Raw genomic sequence first — 21,304 nt, 5'->3', positions numbered from 1 at the left:
TTCTTTTAGTTTTTTTTTTTTTTTTTTTTTTTTTTTTTTTTGGTAGTGATGGGTAGGAGAAAACAATCCAAGCCACAACGTTCAGTGGGTTTGATCACTCAAACCGGTTCTGAATCAGATGGAAAGAAATTACCCGGTGAAGAAGCCGAGGGTTCTGGAGAAAAGATTGTTGAAGATATCGATAAGCCGTATTATGTGAACATATGTTTAAGTAGTCCAGTTTCAGAGCAGCAGCAGCAGCACTTTGATTTAGCTGAAGTTGTTCTAACGAATTTAAGTTTGAGAGAACGTGTAGGAAATAGTAGTAAGAATGATCATGATCTTGATTGCTCATTACGGGTTAGGCTATGTAATGTGACTAGTTTTGTTGATCGGATTAAGCTTGGTCATTGGCCGGTATTGTCTTCGAGTGATATAACTTTGGAATTGGTTGATAAGAAGGTGTCTGATGATGAGGCTGAGTCAGTGATTTGGTCTGCTAGTTTTGACGGTCCAGGTGAAGGGGTTTCGGGTCTTGCTCATTTGGCAAGTATCAAGTTTTTGACTTTAAGGCTCGTGCCGGGTAATCAGGGCTTGTTGTCTCCTAGAGTTAGAGTTGAGATGCTTCAGCAAGCCTTTGATGCTTGTGATTCGCTTCTTGAGAATACACGGCAAATATGGAAAAAGAGTATGGTTCACGTTATGTCTTGGTTGAGGCCAGAGGTAATGACATCAGAGGCTAGGTATGGGACACAACTAAACGTGAAGGAAACTGAGTCATCAGTCGTGTTGGAAGGTGAAACTTTGGACTCTAGTAAGAAGTTTAGGTTTGATGCTGCTGCTTTTTATGAAGCCATAAAGCCATCAAAGTGAGTAAGCAATGTTTATCATTCTTGTTTTTGTGCCCTAATGTCTGAATGTTTCCTTCCAACTTATTGGCATATTATTGATTCAGGATGGATCCGATGCTTGAAGATGACATAACTGATTTGCTCCCAGAACTTAGGCCGTACCAACGACGTGCAGCTTATTGGATGATTCAGCGAGAGAGAGGAGATCCAATAACGTTGGGAGAGAAGGAAGACAACCAATTCATTTCACCTTTGTCTATCTCCGTGGGATTCCTTGACTCTGCTACAAAAATGTTCTTTAATCCATTTAGGTTAGTGGAAAAGAATCTAAGTAATCCTTTTTATTTCATTTTGAACTATAAGCTCCTCTCAGTGTACATTAATTAGTAAGTTCTTCTCAATAAAGTTCGACCATTTACAGAAGAACTTAATTTGATCTTGTTCATTTGTCATGGTTTGGTTGTTTCTAGTGGGAATATCTCATTGGCTCCAGAGTATTTTTCACCTCGAATTCCAGGCGGTATTCTTGCTGGTATGAACAGTATTGCAGCTTTATTTTGCCTCCATGTACTATATTATTCGATAATTATTTATGAGGTTAATTTTGTTTGGACTTGCCTTGACGAAGAATGTATTCCGAAATATATGTTCCAAGTCTATTGTACTTGGCTTTGTCTACATCTCTTATTGCGCATGCATTTATCTTTTGTTAAGTTTGTGGTATTTCATTCTTAATGTGGTAAAGTATGAATGCTGCAGATGAAATGGGATTGGGAAAAACGGTTGAACTACTTGCATGCATCTTTTCTCATCGAAAACCAGCCGAGGATGAAATATATGTGTCTAACGGGCAATCAGTTACCGATGATCGGAACACTGGTTTTAAAAGATTGAAAAGGGAACGTGTTGAGTGCATATGTGGAGCTGTCAGTGAAAGTCGCAAATACAAAGGAGTCTGGGTACAGTGTGACCTTTGTGATGCTTGGCAGCATGCTGATTGTGTAGGTTATTCACCTAAAGGGAAAGGTAAGAAGACTAGTCAACATGTTGATGAAAAAGTGTCTCAAAAGAAAAGCAAAAAGGATGCAACGGAAATTATTGTCAGACAAGGTGAATATATTTGCAAAATGTGCGCTGAACTTCTACAAGTCACTGCCTCTCCCATCTCTACGGGTGCCACTCTTATTGTCTGTCCAGCTCCTATATTATCACAATGGCATTCCGAGATTACACGGTATCATATTCTTCTCTTCCTTTTTCTTCCTTCTGTTATGTTTCGACAAGAGGAACACTTAAAAAGATGACGTAATTCTGTTTTTTAATTTTTCATTCCTTCTTTCATCTCTAATGTTGTAGGCATACGCGCTTGGGTTCACTCGTAACATGTATCTATGAAGGTGTGAGGAATGTCTCACTCTCTGAAGAACCTGTGATTGACATCACTGAACTCCTCAATGCTGACATTGTTTTAACTACATATGATGTCCTCAAAGAGGACTTGACACATGACTTCGACAGGCATGATGGTGACCGGCACTGTCTTAGATTTCAAAAAAGGTGAGATTAGTGATTTTTAGGATTCTTATTACCTCGCATTTTTCATTATCTGATGAACTTGGTCATACCTGATATATTGATGAAATTGTGTTATTAAAACAATTCTTAGATTTTTCCAATATGGAATAGTTTCATACTCATGTATTCAGAGGAACCATTTTGAATAAACACCAACTTTAATCTGATAGGATTTTTGTTTTATCTCCTGGTTTCATGCATTTGAAAAGATTGAGTAAAGATGTTGTATTGTAATAGGTACCCTGTTATTCCTACTCCACTCACCAGAATATTCTGGTGGAGGATTTGCTTGGATGAGGCCCAAATGGTGGAGAGCAATGCAGCTGCTGCAACAGAGATGGCGTTGAGATTATATACCAAACACCGTTGGTGTATCACTGGAACTCCTATACAACGCAAACTTGATGACTTGTCTGGACTGTTGAGGTTCCTTAAAGCAGATCCGTTCGACGTGTCAAGATGGTGGATAGAAGTTATAAGAGAACCGTACGAGGTTAGGCAGAAAAAATAGTTCTTTTTCTTACATTTTTTTTGGGTTTTCTTGTCTAACTATCCTCTCTCTCTTTGTTCAGAGACGAGATGCAAAGGCTATGGAATTTACGCACAAATTTTTCAGACAAGTTATGTGGCGTTCTTCAAAAGTCCATGTGGCTGATGAATTGCAACTCCCACCTCAAGAAGAATGCGTCTCGTGGCTCAAATTTTCTGCAATTGAAGAACACTTCTACAGCAGACAGCATGAAACTTGTGTGAGTTATGCCCGTGAAGTTATAGAAACTTTGAAACGTGATATTCTTAAAAGAGGTACCATGGGGGTGCGAATAGTGTCTTCTGCACTTTCCACCTTTGTCCTTACTTTCCTCTTAAAATTCTCTCTCGGAAACTTGAAGCCTCCTTCTGTGCTGGCTGCTAAACTTTTTCTCCCGCTTGCGATGACACTACAGGTCATACTTCTTCTGATAATCCTTTAATCACTCATGCGGAAGCTGCAAAACTGCTGAAATCGCTCCTGAAATTGCGCCAAGCTTGCTGCCACCCTCAAGTAGGAAGTTCAGGTTTACGTTCATTGCAACAAACTCCAATGACCATGGAAGAAATTCTAATGGTGAGTTTGCAAGATTTAGCGTTTTGATCTTCATTCCGTTATTTGTGTGCTAATTGAAGTTTTTCTTAGGTCCTTGTGAAAAAGACTCAGAACGAGGGAGAAGAAGCTCTTAGAGTGTTAATCGTTGCATTAAATGGGATTGCTGCTATTGCCATGCTTAAGCAAGAATTTTCCGAAGCAGTATCGTTATACAAAGAAGCATTGAATATAACTGAAGAGAACGCCGAGGACTTTCGTCTTGATCCATTGTTAAATATTCACATTCTTCACAATTTAGCTGAGATACTACCCTTGGCCGAAAGCTACAGTGCTGCGTCAGAAAGGCCTAAAACTAAAATAGATGAAAATGATGACGGTCACCATCGTGCATCGAAAAGGCAAAGGATCAATGAGCTCGATAGTTTAACTCATGATTCTTCAGAAACTGCACAACAGGGGGAAGCCATTTCTCCAGACAATGGTTTAAAGAAGGATAAAGAATGTCATGAAGAGTGCAAAACTCTGAATATAGTTTGTCACACATTGAAAGTTAAGTATTTATCCTCATTCAACTCAAAACTTTCTGCCGCTCAGCAGGAATTCAGAAAGTCATATAGTCAGGTATAATGCGACTTGTACCCTTAGCCAACGTGTCAGTATATTGCTCTTAATTTAAGTTCCAAGATCAACCATGTTAAATTTTGAGCCATCACTTTTCCTAGAGCTCGCTCTCTCAGTCACAATGCTAAATAATCGATTTTTTTTTGTAAGGTTTCCGAGTCATTGAGCAATATGGAGACACAACGTTCGAGTTGGTGGTTGGATGCCCTGCAACTTGCTGAACAAAATAAAGACTTCTCTAGCGAGTTGATCAGGAAGATTGAAGAGGCCATCCATGGAGGCTTCAACAAATCAAGCTCCACCAGAGCGAATTCTCGGTTAGTGCTTAACAATTTGCAGTTTCAGAGCTTTTTTTGTGGCACGAGAACTTTTTCAGCCTTTAGTTTCACAATTTGTCTGTTGATTGTGTTTATTATGGGGCATTATTTTCTATATGTGACAAATTAATTCACACGTGTCTGCAAAGTTATTAGAATAGCGACCTGAAGGACTAATTAGCTTTATTAGAAGACTTGATTGATTATCCTAAGCTTGAGTACATTAAGAACACATTTGTTAAGGAGCAGATAGCTTGAGTACATTAAGAACTAACTTGCTAATTCCTTATTCCAGAGAAGTAACTTGCTAATTCCTTATTCCAGCTTTAGAACTATACATGCCATGAAACTTCATCTGCAGACTTCTATGGATATGCTGGAAAGCTCTAGAAAGAAAGCGATAGATAGGATTCTAGAAATTGACCAGACTATGGAGAAACCAAAAATGGAGGATATTGAGCGTATTGGCAACTGCAAGTATTGCAACAAGAAGGATGATGGCCCCACGTGTATTCATTGCGAGCTAGATGAACTATTCCAGGTTTGCTCTTTTTTGCTTCTGCACTTCTTATGTGAAGTTGAATCAATATTAACTTCACCATCACCATGTCCAGGAATACGAGGCTAGGCTATTTCGTTTTAACAAATCTCGTAGGGGATTAATGGAACTTGCAGCTGCTGAAGAGACAGTACATTTGCAGAAGAAGAGATCTGCCCTCAATCTTTTCTTTATTGGTTTGTCATCAAAGAATAAGGATTCAAATGCACCGCATGGTGACAATGAGGAGCCCACCAAAAGAAATGCTGGTGACGCTGTGTTCGTAAGTTACTTGATCTTTAAATTCATTACTGACAAGAAAGCATAACCACATTTATGTTTGGCCTTCTCTGTTTCCTCCTCTTTTCTTTAAAACGTTTTGAAATGTCAGATAATATGGTTTTGTAAAGATCGAATCGTCTCTTGTCTGATTCAAATTTCTATTATGTTCTTTTCATAGGTTTCAAAATCTCCATCTCAGACGGAAATAGTTCTTGGAGTGATAAGAAACCAGTGTAAAAGCTATTTAGATGGGGAAAATAAATCGGCAGCCACAAAACATTTGCATACCCTTGAGGTATTTGCCCAAGAGATATCTTCTTCGCTTATATGGACAAAAGGAAAACCTAACCTTTATTTTTTACAACAAGTTCTGACATTTCCAATTTTGCTTATCTTAATTAAGGTGATGCGAAAGGAATATGCACATGCAAGGGCTTTGGGTAGGGCTCAAGCTCAACTCCTACGAGCCTACGATGAGATTAACATGTCAACAATGAGACTACAGCTTAGAGAATCTGAAGATGACACATCGCTCTATGCTTTGAGCCAAGATGAGTTAGATGTTGCTAGTGTACTGAACACAAATGATAAATTTATGGCTCAATCCTCGTTGCTTAGTATAAAAGGAAAACTTCGTTATTTGAAGGTAAATCTGTAAGCTTTAGTGTTTTTATATCATGCAGAGAAGTCATTTATTTCTGTGTTACTATCTAGAAGTTTACGTGGAGAGGGACATTTGACCACATCTATTTTGCAACTCTAGCTCCAGAGCTGTACCCATTTCAAATCTATATATTCACAAGAAGCTTTATTTATGTCTTTGTGATTCTTCTCTACTTTGATTTTGTATAAAATATTGAACAAGTTTTTTGCCGTTTCAGGGTTTGATGAAATCCAAGCAGAAACAAGAATTAGAGAATCCAGATCGTTCCTCACCCATACAGGAAACAGTCAAGGCTTCAGATCCTGTTGAACAGGATGGCGAAAACCTTCTTAAGAGAGATGAAGCATGCCCGATATGTCAAGAAATCCTACGGAATCAGAAGATGGTTTTCCAGTGCGGGCATTCCACTTGCTGTAACTGTAATTACTTTGACCTTTTGATCATTTGATGTCTATCTAATGCATCTTCCTGAACCAAACTTCAGAATGTTAACAATATATACTTCTTTGTATTCGTTGACACAGGCTTTTTTGCTATGACTGAGCGAAAATCTGTACAAGAAACGCAGCAAAAGTGGGTGATGTGTCCAATATGCAGGCAACATACAGATGTTAGAAATATTGCATTTGCTGATGACAGACGAGACAGTTCTTCGTCAGATCAAGATCACAAAGACAATGAAGCATCATTGGTGGTTCAAGGTTCATATGGAACAAAGGTTAGTATCCTTGCTTGTAAGATTAGTGCACAAGAAGTACTTCTTTTCTCATCTGTTGTTTTGGGGCTGTAGATCGAAGCTGTTACTAGAAGAATCTTATGGATCAAGTCAAGTGACCCACAAGCGAAGGTTCTAGTTTTTTCCAGCTGGAAAGATGTTCTTGATGTGTTAGAACATGCCTTCGCTGCCAATAGCATCACCTTTATCCGGATGCAAGGAGGCAGGTAATGTAGTGAGAACTTTAATGATGAATCCATCGAAAGTGGCATATAGGTAACCTAAGGGATGTATGTAACTTTGATTCCATGGAAATGCAGGAAATCACAGACAGCCATTAGCAAATTCAAGGAATCTGAGAAAGAAACCCAAAAGACAAACTCCCATCCAAAAGACACAAAATCAATTCAAGTCCTATTGCTTTTGGTGCAGCATGGTGCCAACGGTCTTAATCTTCTAGAGGCGCAGCATGTAATTCTGGTGGAACCGCTTCTAAATCCGGCTGCGGAAGCGCAAGCTGTTGGTCGTGTTCACCGGATTGGGCAAGAGAAACCTACTCTAGTTCATCGTTTCCTGGTTAGTGTATCTGCTTTGTTTGCCACCTTGGTCTTGTACAGCTTCAAGATCCTACCTGATGTGATTCACTTTGATCTTGACCTCGCTTTTTATTGTGGAACCAGGTAACGGGCACAGTGGAAGAAAGCATCTACAAACTGAACAGAAATAAGAATACAAACTTAAATTCATTCAGCAGCAGGAATACAAAAAATCAAGATCAACAGTTCTTGACACTGAGAGATCTCGAATCTCTATTTGCTTCACCAGCAGCAGAAACAGCAGAGATGGAAGAAAACACGGGAGAAAGACAGAAGAATCTGAGAGATCTACCGCCCTCAGTTGCTGCAGCATTAGCAGCTGAGAGGAGGATGAAGGAAAGTAATGCATCCTCATCAACTACAAACGCATCATGATCATGAAAAAGGTTGCAGAAAGATTGGTTCCAGCCAAATATATTTTGTACATGATCATCAACTACAAACGCGTCTCGCTGTCTGTACATAAGAAGATGGTGAAGAGAGAAGCAGTCCAAAAGTAAACTCTTTCTCTCGTGTTGTCTACATTCATAATGTAACTATAGCAGGCTTTTTAGAAACTTGGGCAAAGAATAGGACTTTTTTCTTCATTAATTCATTGTATTGCAAATTTGCAATAGATATTGGCATATTGCTGCGTTAGGATTATATCTAAAATAACCAATTAAATATCCAAACAATCTGCTCTTAATCTCTATCATCACAAGTCTCTTATTATCCATAATCTTATGTACTTTTATGGAAACGAGAACATAAGATAAATGCAAAACTGGTTCTCTTTTCAAATAACCTGAGTAATGTGCTTTTCTTTTGTTATAACATTTGAGAAGACAAGTCAGTCTACCACATTGAAGAAATGAAACCACAAATCCCCAGAAAAGAACCAAAAATTTATTCAGCTCCACGCCAAAGAGGCGATAACAAACTTAGAAACAGGAAAATTCTCCACTTTGTCTTAAATCTTGGTGATTTTCTCACTTTTCTTCAACTGGAGGTGGGTCAATGAATGTCTTCTTTATCCAATCAAATGGCTGTAATGATAAAGAATATGTCAGAGACTCAGATACAAACCAAAACGAGTTCAGAAAGAAGATTAGTACAAAAGGGTCATGAGCTTAAGGGCCTAATCTCTTCGTAACACCAAACCACAGATTGAGCAAATTGTGACTAACAAAGAATCTAATTCGTCCAACCAGTGCAATTCTGTTATCATTACAATGAAGCTGCGTAAAGCAAGGAGCAATAGGAGCTAAAAAGACTACATAAAGAGCCTAAAACTAAAAGCAACGCATTTGTGAATTTTGAAGTGGGAGACTAATCTGAATGAAACCGACATCAATTTGTACATGGAAAACAAATTGAACAAGTTAATTCCGAGTACAGATACAACCATTTACAAAGATACAGACTACCACCAAATCGAATCAATCCTTTCATGAACAGCAATTATATGTAACGATGCTCATAAAAATACCGCCTTTACAGAGAGGTCGAGGCAAGTACCAAACTTTGAAAGTGTTAAACAATCATCAATTATGAAAAATCACATCTTTCGTCCAAATCAAGCTATCAATTTTACCAGAGATGTAAACAATAGGCTAAGGAGAGATCCCAGAATAAGAACAGAATTCGTGAAACCCAAATTTGAAGACAAAGCTAGCTAAAAAGATCTATTGCCGGAGGAACAAGAGATCGAGACAGGCTTACTTGGACAACCCAGATGGCACCGGCTGCGGCGGCGATTCCCCATCCAGCGGCGGCTTGGATATCCACCGGTTGAATCTTCGGCTTCACGACCTTGAGCAAACCAGCTGTTCCTGCCATTACTGCTTCGATCTCTCTCCTTCGCTTTCAAAATTCCGATCAAACCCCACTCAAAAGATCTCCTTAAACGAAAATGACGATAAATCAATTTGAGGAATGTTTCGACATTAAAAAGACCTAGTCAAAGGTCACTATTACACTTCATGCCGTCTCACGTGCAAACTTAAAGACCACGCCGTTTTTTTTTACTTTTTTCTAATTTGTTGATGTGCTCTCAAAGCTTATATCAACTCCAAAAGAACAAAACAACTATATCAATTATCAAATGTAACAATGCAATAATTTGGTTTCAAGAAGGAACAACAAAACAAATATCATACAATCAGAATGTCATTCTAATATTGAAGAACCAAGCTTTGCATTGTTCTTCTTCATTGGACTATCTGGTTTAGTGGCTGGTCGACGACCCTTGTCAGGACCACCAATTACGCCCCATTCCTCAAACTGTGTCTGCCTCGCTCTTGCCCTTTCTTTCTCCTCTTCGGATTTCTTGGAGTAACAGTACGGACAAGAGACTGCATACTCGTACTCTGGAGATTCCATGTCTTCATCACTTATAGGCTGCTTGCATCCATAGCAGAGTTTATGTGTTCCTTGAGCTAGACCATGTTCCACGGAAACACGCTTGTCGAACACAAAGCATTCGCCTTCCCATAAACTCTCTGTTTTAGGGACTTCNTGTCTGCCTCGCTCTTGCTCTTTCTTTCTCCTCTTCGGATTTCTTGGAGTAACAGTACGGGCAAGAGACTGTATACTCGTACTCTGGAGCTTCCATGTCTTCATCACTTATAGGCTGCTTGCATCCATAGCAGAGTTTATGTGTTCCTTGAGCTAGACCATGTTCCACGGAAACACGCTTGTCGAACACAAAGCATTCGCCTTCCCATAAACTCTCTGTTTTAGGGACTTCTTCAAGGTACTTTAATATCCCACCTTTCAGATGATACACCTGATGGAAAAAAAATGGTTTTGATCTTTTAAGTACCTCTGAAAATCAACAGCTCAATGGTCAGATTTTGTATTACGTTACCTCTTCGAAACCTTGGCTAAGGAGGAGGCTTGAAGCTTTCTCACATCTGATTCCTCCAGTGCAGTACATAGCAATCCGTGGCAGCGTCTTCGGTTTTTCAGCTTTGGTTTCAGAAATATCCTTTTTCTCCACATTTTCTTGCGTTTCATTGCCTTCTTGCTTCAACGCAAATTGATTCTCCACCCAAGATGGGAAATTTCTGAAAGCTGTGGTACATGGATCTACAGCTCCTTTAAACTTCCCAATTCTAGTCTCATAGGTATTGCGCACATCAATCACTACCTTAAAACACAAAAGTAATTCGACAATTTCAAAGATCTGTTATCATAGATCTACAGACTATGACATACCAAGAGTAAACAAAGACAACATCATAACTTTTTCTCTATGCATAGACATTCTATTCAGAGTGAACTAGAAATTGAAAGCAAGATACACAAACACAGAAGCAAATCTCTATTTACTATTCAATGTTTTCTTGACTAAACTTGCTACCAGATAGAAAAAGAAGAGGTCTCACAGTTTCTGGATCACTGATCAGTTCATTCCATTCTTCAGGGCTCACATATGTTCCAACTTTTTCAATTGGCGAGACACTGGGCATTCCAAGCGTAACAATCTGCACAGAGATTTCAAAAGTAAAAAAAACAACTCTTGACAAACTACAAAACTCCAGTTTTTCAACTTCAAGGAGACAAAAATTGTACCTCATTCTTGAGTTTGACCCTAACATGATCCCATCTAAACGGAGCATCTTCACCAGCTGCAAGAGGAGAGCTACTGCTATGTCCATGGTGAATTGCTTCTTCTTCAGGACTCACAGGTGTCTCAATTTGCCTCAAACCATTCAATCTGACATCTCTCTGTATAAACGCCAACACTCTCTCCACTGATTCACGAATCCCACAGACACTTCCATTGATCCCTTCTGGTGCAAGAATGATTCCACCTGAAACACGCTGATGAAACAACAACAACAGCCCTACCTATTACTGCTTCTTGCTCAATACAACACTACTCTTAAGTCACTCAATAAGGGAGTAGATTGGGAAAAAGACTTAATCTTTCATATCAAATATCTAAAATTTGGATTGAGATAGAAGAAACGACATACCAATTCTTCGCAGAGATCCTTCAAAGGCTTCCTGAAATCAGCATGGTCAGGCAAATTAGCGAATTTGTAGAACGAAACCACAACGAGCGAGCCTAAATCCGACTCGTTAAATTCTGCTCTGCTCGAAAAGAATTGAGAATTAGTGGCCATGCTTCTCCGGATAGCTCCAGCACTTGAACAAGCAACCGTGGATTTGAGAGATGAAGTAGAAGGAGAGGAAGAGAGATTCTGGGATTGGTATTGAGGGAATAGTAACTCCGGTTTGGAGTTTTTATCGACTGAGCTCGAATTAACGCCGGCACTGGAGAAGGAAGAGTGTGAGTGAGGCGGTTGTGGTGATGAGAGCATTCTAGCGGCGACGAGGGACGGTGGAAATCTCCAGTGGCAATACCGTAGCATTGGGGTATGAACTTAACCGGAGTAAACCAAAATTGTGGGTGTTTCAGTAAGACCGATTCATCTTTTTACGCCTTTTTAATATTTCTTCTTTTTATTTTTTAATTATTATTAAGAAGTTCTACAATTTTAAAGATATGATATCGTTTTTGTTAATAAATTTTTCCTTCTTTTTAGACAGTAAATTTGAATAAAATAATTTTTTGGAGACTGATATATAAATTTAAATACACTTTATTTTTTTTTACAAATTTACTAAATTCAACATGTTTCCATTTATATACTTTTTAAAATGCACATGTTTAATGTCGTAATTCTTTAGCAGTTAAGTCGTACGATTTTTTTAAAATACCGATCATTAATTAAGATGCAAACAACAAGTCATAATTAATTTGACCCTAATTAAGCTAAATAGATGAGGCAAATATTTTAGTTGAAGTTGAGCTTGATCGGTGCTTGACAAACCTTTTCCAAATTTTGTATAAGCAATATGACTTCATGGAATTGAAAGAGTGTTCCCAAACTCGCTCCCATTACACTAACCCAGAGATACCAAAGTTTTGGAGAGAAATAAAGCATAGATGGGATGTCTGTGAGAGCATATGTGCCCTTGTCTCTTACAGCCTCTGAGTTCCAATGGTCATTACCTTGATGACCACAATATATTGCCAGCATAAGCTCTTTTTCGACCCATTCACCATGTTTGTTTTGCAGTTTATACCATATAGGTGCTACTGAGCAATTGGAAGAAACGCTCTGAGGTATCTCATCAAACTTAAAGAAGCAACGACCATGTAAGTGACCTTCTTGTTTCACCTTGACTTCAGCAACATAATAAACATGAATTTCATCCTATGTGAACGCGATAACTCTGTTCCACTTAGGATCCGACATTTCTGCTCAACAATTAGTGGCTTTCTTCACATTTGTAATCTTAATCTGGACAAAAGCGTTACGCGAGTTGTCCCCAAACCCAAACCCTTGGCCTTCACCACGTGGACGTATAACAATTTCTCATCCGCAGCATCAACCTTGTTTGTATCTCCAATAAAATTTTCTCCATTAATAATCTAGTAGTTTAGAGACAGTACTCAATTTGTACACATAGCTATATTATGTTGGCAATATTTACATATTTCTTCAACAATATTTTTAGCCGAAGTCAAAACTTAGCAACTAAAATAATTTTATCAAAAGTTTATTTAGATTATCCATATGGCTTGAACGTCATATAATCCTAACAGGATTTCAAACTAGTGTCCTATGAATCTAAAAAATTATATATATATGTGTATTTGTCTATTTCAGAGCAATTTCATACTCATAGAATTCGCGTAAACAATGCTATTTCTAAACAACGGTTACTAGATTGATATTTTCAAATTTATCCGTTAGTAATTATGTCAATATAAAATTTTGGATCTAATTATTGATTTTTCTTCTTTTTGGTAAATATACCATGTTGAGTTTTTAACATTTATTCTATTTAATAATCAACAAAATCAAAATTTCAATAAGTTTTGAAAAGACAGTGGTGGATCACTAGCATAAATAACAATTTAAGAAAAGTCGGAAAAAACCAAACATTTATTGGTTTGAGATTTAAAGAGAATTTTAATGACTTTAAAAGTTTTGTAAAATATGTTGTTATTCAATCAACATTTTTAAAAACTCTTTTAAAATTTGGTGTTATTAGTTGTGGATTTGTAAAAAGTTATTTAAAATCTTGATAAATATAGTGTTATTGGATTAAGAGTTTTATAAAATCATTAAAAGTTTTATGTTATTCAAGTAAAACAAAAAATCTTGGATTGTTAATGAATTCAAATATTATGTTATTGGTTTAGGATTTTATATCATTTCCTTCATAACAAAAGTAAAAACTCTTTCATCAAAATAGAAAGATTGTGAAATATTTTATGAAAGAGTTTACAAGATTAGGAAAAACAAATCAGCAAGATTTTAAAAAACTTTTTAACAATCTCTTAGAATCCTTCATTTTCTACTTTATTTAAAGTCATTAAAATTCTCTTTAAATCCCAAACCAATACCCTCTCTTACATATAAAGTGTCTATTTTTACTGGATCTAAATATAAAGTGTTTAAAAACTAAATAAAAAAGTATAGAAAAACAATAGAATCGGTTCCATATTTGGAGTTTTTGAAATTCTTTGGAACCTACGACGTGTCACATTTTCGTTGGTGGAAAAAGAAATTAACAAAAGAAAAAAAACGGGTTACAAAGTGAAATTGTTGATGAGAAGTGAAATTTGTGTAGTAACATTTCTGCTCTAAAAGGTCTTTTGCCAAAACTTTGAAATTGTGCTTCTTTTTCTTACTTTTTTTGGGGGGGGNGGGGGGGGGGGAGAATTGGTTTTGATTAGTGGCCTTTTAGAGCATTTGCTTGTGTAGATGACTTTGGTAATTGAACAACGCGACCATGTCTCTCAAGCTAGTGCTGTGAAAGATTCAGGTTTGTGTGATTCTCCTTTTAGGGATTTATTGATATAGTGAATTGGTTTGTCAATAGGAAATGGATGGTAAAAGCTAATTCTATTTCAAGCTCTAAGGTTAAAGCCTAACTCCTCTTAATCTCTCTTTGCCATTAGGAAGCCTTGTAAGATAATGGTTTGGTCTCTGTGAAGATTCAGGTTTTTTCATAAAACGTTTGTTGATCAAGTGTTTGATTGTCTTCGCATGAATTTGATGATTCCTTTTCAGCAAAGAAGCAAGGTAATATGTTCTGCGGCTGAATGTTTATTGTTCTCAAGTCTTATATTGATTACTTAGTTTTGTTATTTTTCTGTTGCTTAAAAAGATTATCTGTAGTTTCTACAGATTGGATGTGGATGTGTATGTTAAATGGCGAATCTTTAGCAAATGAAGCAAGGTACATATTTTCTAAAGTACATATTGTGTTGTTTGATCACTGTTTCTGTTATGCGTTTTTTTATCAATGTAGTCAGTTTTTTATTGCCTGAGTCTTATGAATCTTCTCTAGTTCCTGTTATTAGTTCCTTAAGATTTCTTAATGGCTTATTATTAGCTGAATTTGCTGGTAGAGAAGTATGACAATTTGCTGAGTCATCGGAATCACCAATGGTCGTCTATATCAATACAGGGGGGGGTTATAGCTTGGACAAATGCAAAGGACAAATACCTAACACAGATTGTACCGACCAAGGGAGATCCTGAGTTCAGTGAAGTGCTACAAATTTTTCTGGATAAGGATTTTTCAGCGAAAGCTTTATTTGTAGATGTCTTCAGAACGAATTCAGATGGCCTCTAGTACTTCGTTGGGAGGGGAAAGACATTGTTGCCAACGGCTATAGATAATGATTTTTGGAGGGAAGTTGAGCCTCTCTGGTTTTGTGGAAGACGGGTTTCTTCAATTGTCACTAAATCTCAATGTTTTTGAGATACTTGGTTATGCTACATGATGATTTATCACCTATGGTTGTGTTCTGAATTTAATCTTATTATGAATAATTAATGAATCATTGTAATAGTTTATCGTGCATGTCTGCATATGTACTAATGAAATAAGATATGATTAATGGAATTCAATGAAGTTGCTTGATTAATAATGTCTTTGGATCTTCTAATGATTGAATGTTTTATTAACGTCCTCTCTTCTTCATGACTTAATAAAATCATCGATCGATGGTTGTGGTGGAATTTATTTCAATTAATAATGGTTCTTTTACTACTGATGGTATGAATCATGGAGTTCAGACAATGTGCTTAAATACATCATTACAATAATTATACGTTCAGTGTGTTAATTAATATCTTTTGTATCTACGGAGGATTTAATGCTTTGGTGATTCGTGACATAAGAGATAGTTTACTCAAAAACCTAAAAATCCAATTTCACAATCAACAAGTATTATTCAAGAAATTCGAACAAATCTGTACTTTTTTCTCGGTTGAACCGAATCCAATAATCATCATTCATCACCAAGTACATGATACAAAATCGTGTTAGTAAAGTAATGTTATCAATGAAAATAGGGATTAATCCATTCCAAACACACGAGATGTATCAGTTTAAAACTATAGAGTTATTTATTCAAATAAGACGAAAAATATATCATTTACATATTAGCTGAAACCTATTTTACTAACCTAACTATAAACTTACATATTATTATAACCTATTCTAGTTCCAAAAGAAATGTTATATGTCCTGACTCCTGAGCCGTCGTCACAATATAAATTGAGAACAAGTCCTAATAAGAAAAACAGGGTTTTTTGGTGTAAACCGTATCCTCATATTCGGATAAATAATTTAGGTTACCACGAAAACCCAACACAATGGCTCAAAAGAGTCTTCTCTGCAGAAAAAAAAACAAAAAACATGCAAAACCTACTATGGTTTACACAATTAAGTTTAAAAATAAATGGCTAAGTATATATTATTCATAAATATTAAAGACTATATGAGTATGAGATGCAAACACAAGTCACGATTTGACCCTAATCAAAATGTATGAGCTAGGCAAGTAATTTTAATTTATCAGTGCTTGACAAACATTTTCCAAATTTTGTATAAGCAATATGACTTCATGAAATTGAAAGAGTGTTACAAAATAAAACTGTCTTTAAGAAGATAGAGTCTAACTCATAGGTGTTTAACTATTGTAATATTTCTAGTTAAGTGCTTACGATATATATATTGCATGGTTACGTTAGTGACCACTCGCTTAGAGATATGAGATATGTAACTTCAAAATCCCATCACCACTCGCTTAGACATTAGAATGTACGTTCGGAATGTGCATAAGCTCCAGTAAGAAAGTGTTCTATGGGTCAAAATTCTAGGCTGTTCTTTTTTTCTTTTAATAAAATATTATTTTCTTAAATAACAAAATTACATGCCATTTTTATAACTTTTTGTGTGACCACATCCATTTCTCTAACTTCCTTCCATTTTGTAGCTATCTTAATTACCAGTTTCAATACATAAGATTTTGAATTTTGTTCAACGGCATTTAATGTTTTAATGCATTTTTATATAGTTTTGACTGTATAATGTTATGGATGGTAGTCAAACGTTATAATTAAGAATTATGACCAAAATAGATATTATATATAAATAAAACTTTGAATATAATATTTAAAAGACATAAATTATTTTTAAAATATTTTTCCATATTAAATAATTTCATATCAATTTGGTTTCCTAGTTTTTATGGTTTTCTTACTTCCAAATGGTATTAAGAAGAATTCAACATTTTTGTTTATTCAAACAATATTTAATACTCATTATTTATCGTCTATTTTTATGTTTTTTGAACAAAGAATAATGATGTGGAACACATACATTTAAAAATAATATAGATGGAAACATATCAAATTTTGTGAGTTAGCAACAAACAAAAAATTAAGGTGTATTTAAGTAGAATCATCAATCACAAAAAAGAACCATTCTACTCAAATATATTATCAAAAAAGAAAAAAAAATGAGCTGGGAGATATTAAAAATCAAGAGTGAAGAAGTAAAGTTGAACGTGAAAGTCATTGGAACAATCGGAGTCACCAAAGGTTGTCCCTACGAATACAAGGTTCGAGCTTGGACAAATCCAAAGGACAAATACGAAACAAAGGTTGTAACGAGCGAAGGAGATCCTGAGTTCAATGAAGTGCTACAGATTTCTCAGGATAAGCATTTTCCAGCAGAATTTTTGTATGTTGATGTCTACAAAACGAATTCTGAAAAAACCTATCGCGTTGGGAGGGGTAAGATATGGTTGCCAACGGTTAAAGGTAAAGATTTTTACAGGGATGTTGTGCTCTATAAAAATTTTCACAGGGATGCTGTGCTCTATAAATTTGCGCAAGCCGGGGTTCTTCAATTGTCATTGAATCTCAATGTTTTCGAGGTACTTCGTGATGTTATCTATATTCCGTGATTTTATCATCTATGGTTGTGTTTCTGAATTTGATCGATCTTATTATGAATAATGAATCATTGTAATAGTTTATCTTTTTTTTTTTTCCAATTGTAATAGTTTATCTTATATCGTGCATGTTTGCATATGTACTAATGAGATATAATATGTATAATGGAATTCAATGAAGTTGTTTGATTTATATTGTCTTCGGATCTTGATCTAATGATTGAATGTCTATTGACGACATCTCTTCTTTTTCATGACTTTATCATCATCGATGGTTCTGTTGGAATTAATTTTGATATTAATCAAATAATAATGGTTCTTATTACTGCCGATGGTGTATATATGAATCATGGAGTTCAGGCAATGTGCTTCATTAAGCTACATCATTAACAATAAATGTATAGACAATGTGTTAATGTCTTGTATCTTCTTACAATTTGATAATGCGGTTTGGTGATTCGTGCAATAGTAAGATAGTTTATTCAAAATCCTAAAAATCCAAGTTCACAATCCACAAGGTGATCTTTGTTCAATAAATTCGAAGAAATTATCACCAAGTACATGATACGATGTGTTAGTAAAGTACTTTTATATATAAATGAAAATAGGGAATCCCCATTTTGAACACACGAGATCTATGTATCAGTTTAATAGCGTTTATTCAACATATGACGAAAAATATATCGTTTATATTAGCTGAAACCCATTTGACAAACCTAATTATAAATTTGTAACAGATTGTGCGCCGTCGTCAAAATATACATTAAGATAAATTAAGTTCTAACAAGAAAAATAGGGTTTTTGGTGAAAGACGATATCCACATATTCGGATTAATCAATTAGGGTAACACGACTACACAAGGTTCAAATTAGGCAGTTTTATCGTCGATTATCCGATTTTTGATTAGATTTATTCTGTTTAATCAACGATTTGAAATTATGACACGTATAAGATTCTTTGACAGGGTTAATAGTGGATTATCTAACCGAGTCAAAGTTGATTTGATCACTGACTTTAGATTCTAAACCTTGACACGCTGAGATTGATCTTACGCGAATTGATACTAGATCTTAGCCGTTTATTATCAAGACCTTGTTTATAAAAGTGGGAATCACACTTCTCAGCTTTCTTGGCGGGTCTCTCTTTTCTTGAATTGTCTTAGTAATTGTTACTGGAAAACTAAATCTCTCAAAATTTGTAGCTAAATGTTAGTTTTACGTTTTCTTAACAACCAAAACATTCATAGTTAGATTTGTTAATTTTCCCGGAAAGCATAATTAATTTCCGTATTTATAATATAAATTTTTTACCAAACCGAAAGAAACTAAAACCTAAAGAAAGAGATCATTAGTTACATATTATGGAGAAAAAGGTTATTGGAGATCTGACGGTGGAGTCTTCGTTGAAGATAGTCTCTGTTATTGACAAAGATACCTACGGCTACGGCTTTGTGTCCAGCAATAATAATGATTACAACTTGGAGAAATCTTACATGAAGAAGACATGTACGCTCAAACATGCCGAGAATCTCGAGAGGGAGCTTAAGACGATGCTTCACTTCCGCGCCAATCCTTTCATCGTCCAAGCTTCTTGCCCTCATCTTCACTTCGAGTGTAACACCAAAAGCGCGACTTTGTGTTACATCTACATGGAGTATGCTTCCTTAGGCAATCTCGACAAGATGATCTCTGATGCTGGAGGGAGATTGCCTGAAGATAGTGTCAGACGCGCCACTCGTATGATTCTACAAGGACTCAAGGCTCTTCACGCGGAAGGTTACCTCCACTGCGACCTCAAACCCTCCAATGTTTTTGTCTTCCCTTCCAGCAGACCTGGAGAGCCATGGGATCTCAAGCTTACTGGTTTCGGCTTATCCAAAGATCCTACTATGGACACTAGCCTGTTGTTTCCTGGATACCCTAAGGAGCGCATGCCGCCTGAGGCCGATTATATTGTTGGGGCGCCGGAAAGATTGATCGGACCCGCCAGTGATGTATGGTCTCTAGGGTGTACGGTTCTTAAAATGTTTGGGGCAATACCTCTGCCTCCGGTGGCAGAGTACTTCTGGCAACGGTGCTCTGAGCGGCAGCCTACAGATAGGGCAACTGTGGATGAGCTCTTGGAACATCCTTTTGTGTCTGAGAAACCTTCATCCTTTCTTGAGGTTTCCTTCTTCAATAAGGAACAGTCGTATATAATACATGATGAATTGATTCCAAAATATCCAGACCCTTTCGGCCTCTACAATGTAAACATCTGCGAGTGAGAGAGTGTGTTGCTTTGACGTCTTTACTTGTTGTGCAAGAAAACAACCGTGAGTTTTGTGTTTTTCCAACTTCCACTTTTTTGAGTTTTTGGGTTTGTGTCGCTAGCTAGTGTGTATCTGCTTCCTACTTTTTGAACCCGTCATGTCTTCATTTTTTTAATTCGGGATTATTATTCAAGTTTAATGTATCAAGAACCCAACTTAAGCTCTAGGATAATTTGATTCAGTAGAAACTAACTTGGTCAGGTTAATTCGATGCAAAAATAACCGAGAAGTATCGTGTGGTTGAAGCTCGGGGTAAAGGGTGGACAAGAAGAAGCCAATTCTAAAAGATGGTTAGATACAGGGAAAGAGTCTAGGAGGATAGGTGCTCTGTTTCTTTTAGCGTAAATGCTCCGTTTCCTCTCTTCTTGTCTTCTTGAATACCACTACACCATTCTTCACGAGCACAAATCTTTTTTGTGAGAGCTTCGTGTGTTGTATAACCAAACTACAACTGAATTTCTGGCCTAGACAAAGGATAACTAATCAACCGTTCCTCTCTTTTTCTCTCGATCCTCTGTTCTTGATTTTATATCAAAATCTGAGATCAGATTCATTTGTTTTGTGGAGTGTATGGTGGTTTCTCAAAAAATATGACAATAACTAGGATAATACCACCAATCAGTCAACCACGTTTACCAGTTATTGTCATAGTTTCTGATGTTTTTGGTCGTACAAGAGTTTTGTTCAATAGATGGCGCCTTTGTTGTGTATGTTAAGTGGTTACATCAATGGCTTTCAAAAGATTGGTTGCTTACTTTCTGTTGCCCGGTATCTAGTCTTTATTATTAGGCTACATCTTGGGGTTTATGTCGTGATGTTTGGTTCCTCTAGTTTTCAATTGAGTATTTGTGTTTATTTGGTTTGCGAGAAAAAAACCGATATGATTTGTTATTCTTTCAACTCAGTACTTTAGAATTTTTGTGTTTCTCCGTAAAAATTATATTAGTAAAAATTCTAAAAGCAAAAGCCAAGTAGTTTTATAAGAAGGAAATATGTGTGTTTTAGGAAAGTATGTGAAATCTAAATCTCAATAAAAGTTTTTTCATCAAAATTCCAAATCTCATTCCAAGTTTAGTATATACTCCACAACCTCTTTCTTTAATGGTGGTTTTGCCCGGGCCAAATGCATAGTCACAATTTCTACTGCGTGACGGTGCAAGGATTCGGTATCAGAGAGACTTAAAGGGCGTATGTAATGCATCCTTGGTAGAAAAGGCTGTGAGTAAGAATGAAGAGAGTCATATTCTCACTCTGCCGACCCTTGAATCTTTTGCTCCAACATCACAGCTATCAAACACGCCGACAGTAACAACAGTGTAGGGTTCATAAACATTTCATCTAAATGCCTAATTCCATACCGGGGTAAGGTTGTCTTCAATTGTCCTGGTTCGAACCCACTAATCGCCATACTTGGCTACACAATATGCATATGTGGTAGTCTGCTGGCCGTCTCTTGTTTTCATAGGCATCAAAGATATAGCCCTTAGGATTCCTAATTTCAGCACA

At 36.4% G+C, this 21,304-nt stretch overlaps 4 protein-coding genes across 5 annotated transcripts in view; 2 read left to right on the top strand and 2 right to left on the bottom strand.

Moving 5' to 3' along the window:
- LOC104792941 (E3 ubiquitin-protein ligase SHPRH-like) overlaps nucleotides 1–8,140 on the top strand; it is a 9,492-nt gene extending 1,352 nt beyond the window's left edge. The window contains exons 2-20 of the mRNA XM_010519214.1: nucleotides 47–848; nucleotides 935–1,141; nucleotides 1,301–1,362; nucleotides 1,590–2,064; nucleotides 2,187–2,387; nucleotides 2,643–2,898; nucleotides 2,978–3,209; nucleotides 3,350–3,510; nucleotides 3,580–4,110; nucleotides 4,261–4,427; nucleotides 4,752–4,968; nucleotides 5,042–5,248; nucleotides 5,426–5,542; nucleotides 5,651–5,893; nucleotides 6,129–6,330; nucleotides 6,436–6,629; nucleotides 6,702–6,853; nucleotides 6,947–7,202; nucleotides 7,307–8,140. Of these exons, the coding sequence (XP_010517516.1) occupies nucleotides 49–848; nucleotides 935–1,141; nucleotides 1,301–1,362; nucleotides 1,590–2,064; nucleotides 2,187–2,387; nucleotides 2,643–2,898; nucleotides 2,978–3,209; nucleotides 3,350–3,510; nucleotides 3,580–4,110; nucleotides 4,261–4,427; nucleotides 4,752–4,968; nucleotides 5,042–5,248; nucleotides 5,426–5,542; nucleotides 5,651–5,893; nucleotides 6,129–6,330; nucleotides 6,436–6,629; nucleotides 6,702–6,853; nucleotides 6,947–7,202; nucleotides 7,307–7,597 (4,971 nt within the window). The 5' untranslated portion in view covers nucleotides 47–48 and the 3' untranslated portion in view covers nucleotides 7,598–8,140. The remainder of the gene's footprint in view (nucleotides 1–46; nucleotides 849–934; nucleotides 1,142–1,300; nucleotides 1,363–1,589; nucleotides 2,065–2,186; nucleotides 2,388–2,642; nucleotides 2,899–2,977; nucleotides 3,210–3,349; nucleotides 3,511–3,579; nucleotides 4,111–4,260; nucleotides 4,428–4,751; nucleotides 4,969–5,041; nucleotides 5,249–5,425; nucleotides 5,543–5,650; nucleotides 5,894–6,128; nucleotides 6,331–6,435; nucleotides 6,630–6,701; nucleotides 6,854–6,946; nucleotides 7,203–7,306) is intronic.
- On the bottom strand, nucleotides 7,980–9,147 carry LOC109133517 (ubiquinol-cytochrome c reductase complex 6.7 kDa protein-like). The gene is made up of 2 exons (XM_019247024.1): nucleotides 8,927–9,147; nucleotides 7,980–8,250 (listed from the first exon to the last, which is right to left on the bottom strand). The coding sequence occupies exons 1-2, from the start codon at nucleotides 9,041–9,043 to the stop codon at nucleotides 8,194–8,196; spliced, it is 174 nt and encodes a 57-aa protein (XP_019102569.1). The 5' UTR covers nucleotides 9,044–9,147; the 3' UTR covers nucleotides 7,980–8,193.
- Nucleotides 9,275–11,631, bottom strand: LOC104792940 (rhodanese-like domain-containing protein 7). Of its 2 annotated transcripts, none has more exons than XM_010519213.1 (6): nucleotides 11,188–11,631; nucleotides 10,781–11,032; nucleotides 10,594–10,692; nucleotides 10,074–10,355; nucleotides 9,730–9,992; nucleotides 9,275–9,497 (listed from the first exon to the last, which is right to left on the bottom strand). In XM_010519213.1, exons 1-6 carry the CDS (start codon nucleotides 11,584–11,586, stop codon nucleotides 9,374–9,376), a joined length of 1,419 nt encoding a protein of 472 aa, XP_010517515.1. In that variant the 5' UTR covers nucleotides 11,587–11,631; the 3' UTR covers nucleotides 9,275–9,373. The 2 variants fall into 2 exon arrangements, with proteins under 2 accessions (XP_010517515.1, XP_019102568.1); XM_019247023.1 differs by having other exon boundaries at nucleotides 9,275–9,701; nucleotides 9,934–9,992.
- LOC104699356 (mitogen-activated protein kinase kinase kinase YODA-like) lies at nucleotides 18,848–19,753 on the top strand. The gene has a single exon (XM_010414674.1). It carries the CDS (start codon nucleotides 18,848–18,850, stop codon nucleotides 19,751–19,753), a length of 906 nt encoding a protein of 301 aa, XP_010412976.1.

This window comes from Camelina sativa, chromosome 6 (assembly GCF_000633955.1).
Source record: "Camelina sativa cultivar DH55 chromosome 6, Cs, whole genome shotgun sequence".
Lineage (NCBI taxonomy): Eukaryota > Viridiplantae > Streptophyta > Magnoliopsida > Brassicales > Brassicaceae > Camelina > Camelina sativa.
The sequence above is the reverse complement of the archived record's forward strand: the minus strand, read 5'-3'. Positions and strand labels throughout refer to the sequence as shown.

Coding starts and splice junctions, on each gene's coding strand:
- LOC109133517 (XM_019247024.1), bottom strand. CDS start 9,043: ATGGCAGGAACAGCTGGTTTGCTCAAGGTCGTGAAGCCGAAGATTCAA. Junction 8,251..8,926: donor GTGCCATCTGGGTTGTCCAA/GTAAGCCTGTCT, acceptor TTATCATTACAG/CCATTTGATTGGATAAAGAA.
- LOC104699356 (XM_010414674.1), top strand. CDS start 18,848: ATGGAGAAAAAGGTTATTGGAGATCTGACGGTGGAGTCTTCGTTGAAG.
- LOC104792940 (XM_010519213.1), bottom strand. CDS start 11,586: ATGCTACGGTATTGCCACTGGAGATTTCCACCGTCCCTCGTCGCCGCT. Junction 10,356..10,593: donor TGATCAGTGATCCAGAAACT/GTGAGACCTCTT, acceptor TTGTGTTTTAAG/GTAGTGATTGATGTGCGCAA. Junction 9,993..10,073: donor TTAGCCAAGGTTTCGAAGAG/GTAACGTAATAC, acceptor TTTTTCCATCAG/GTGTATCATCTGAAAGGTGG.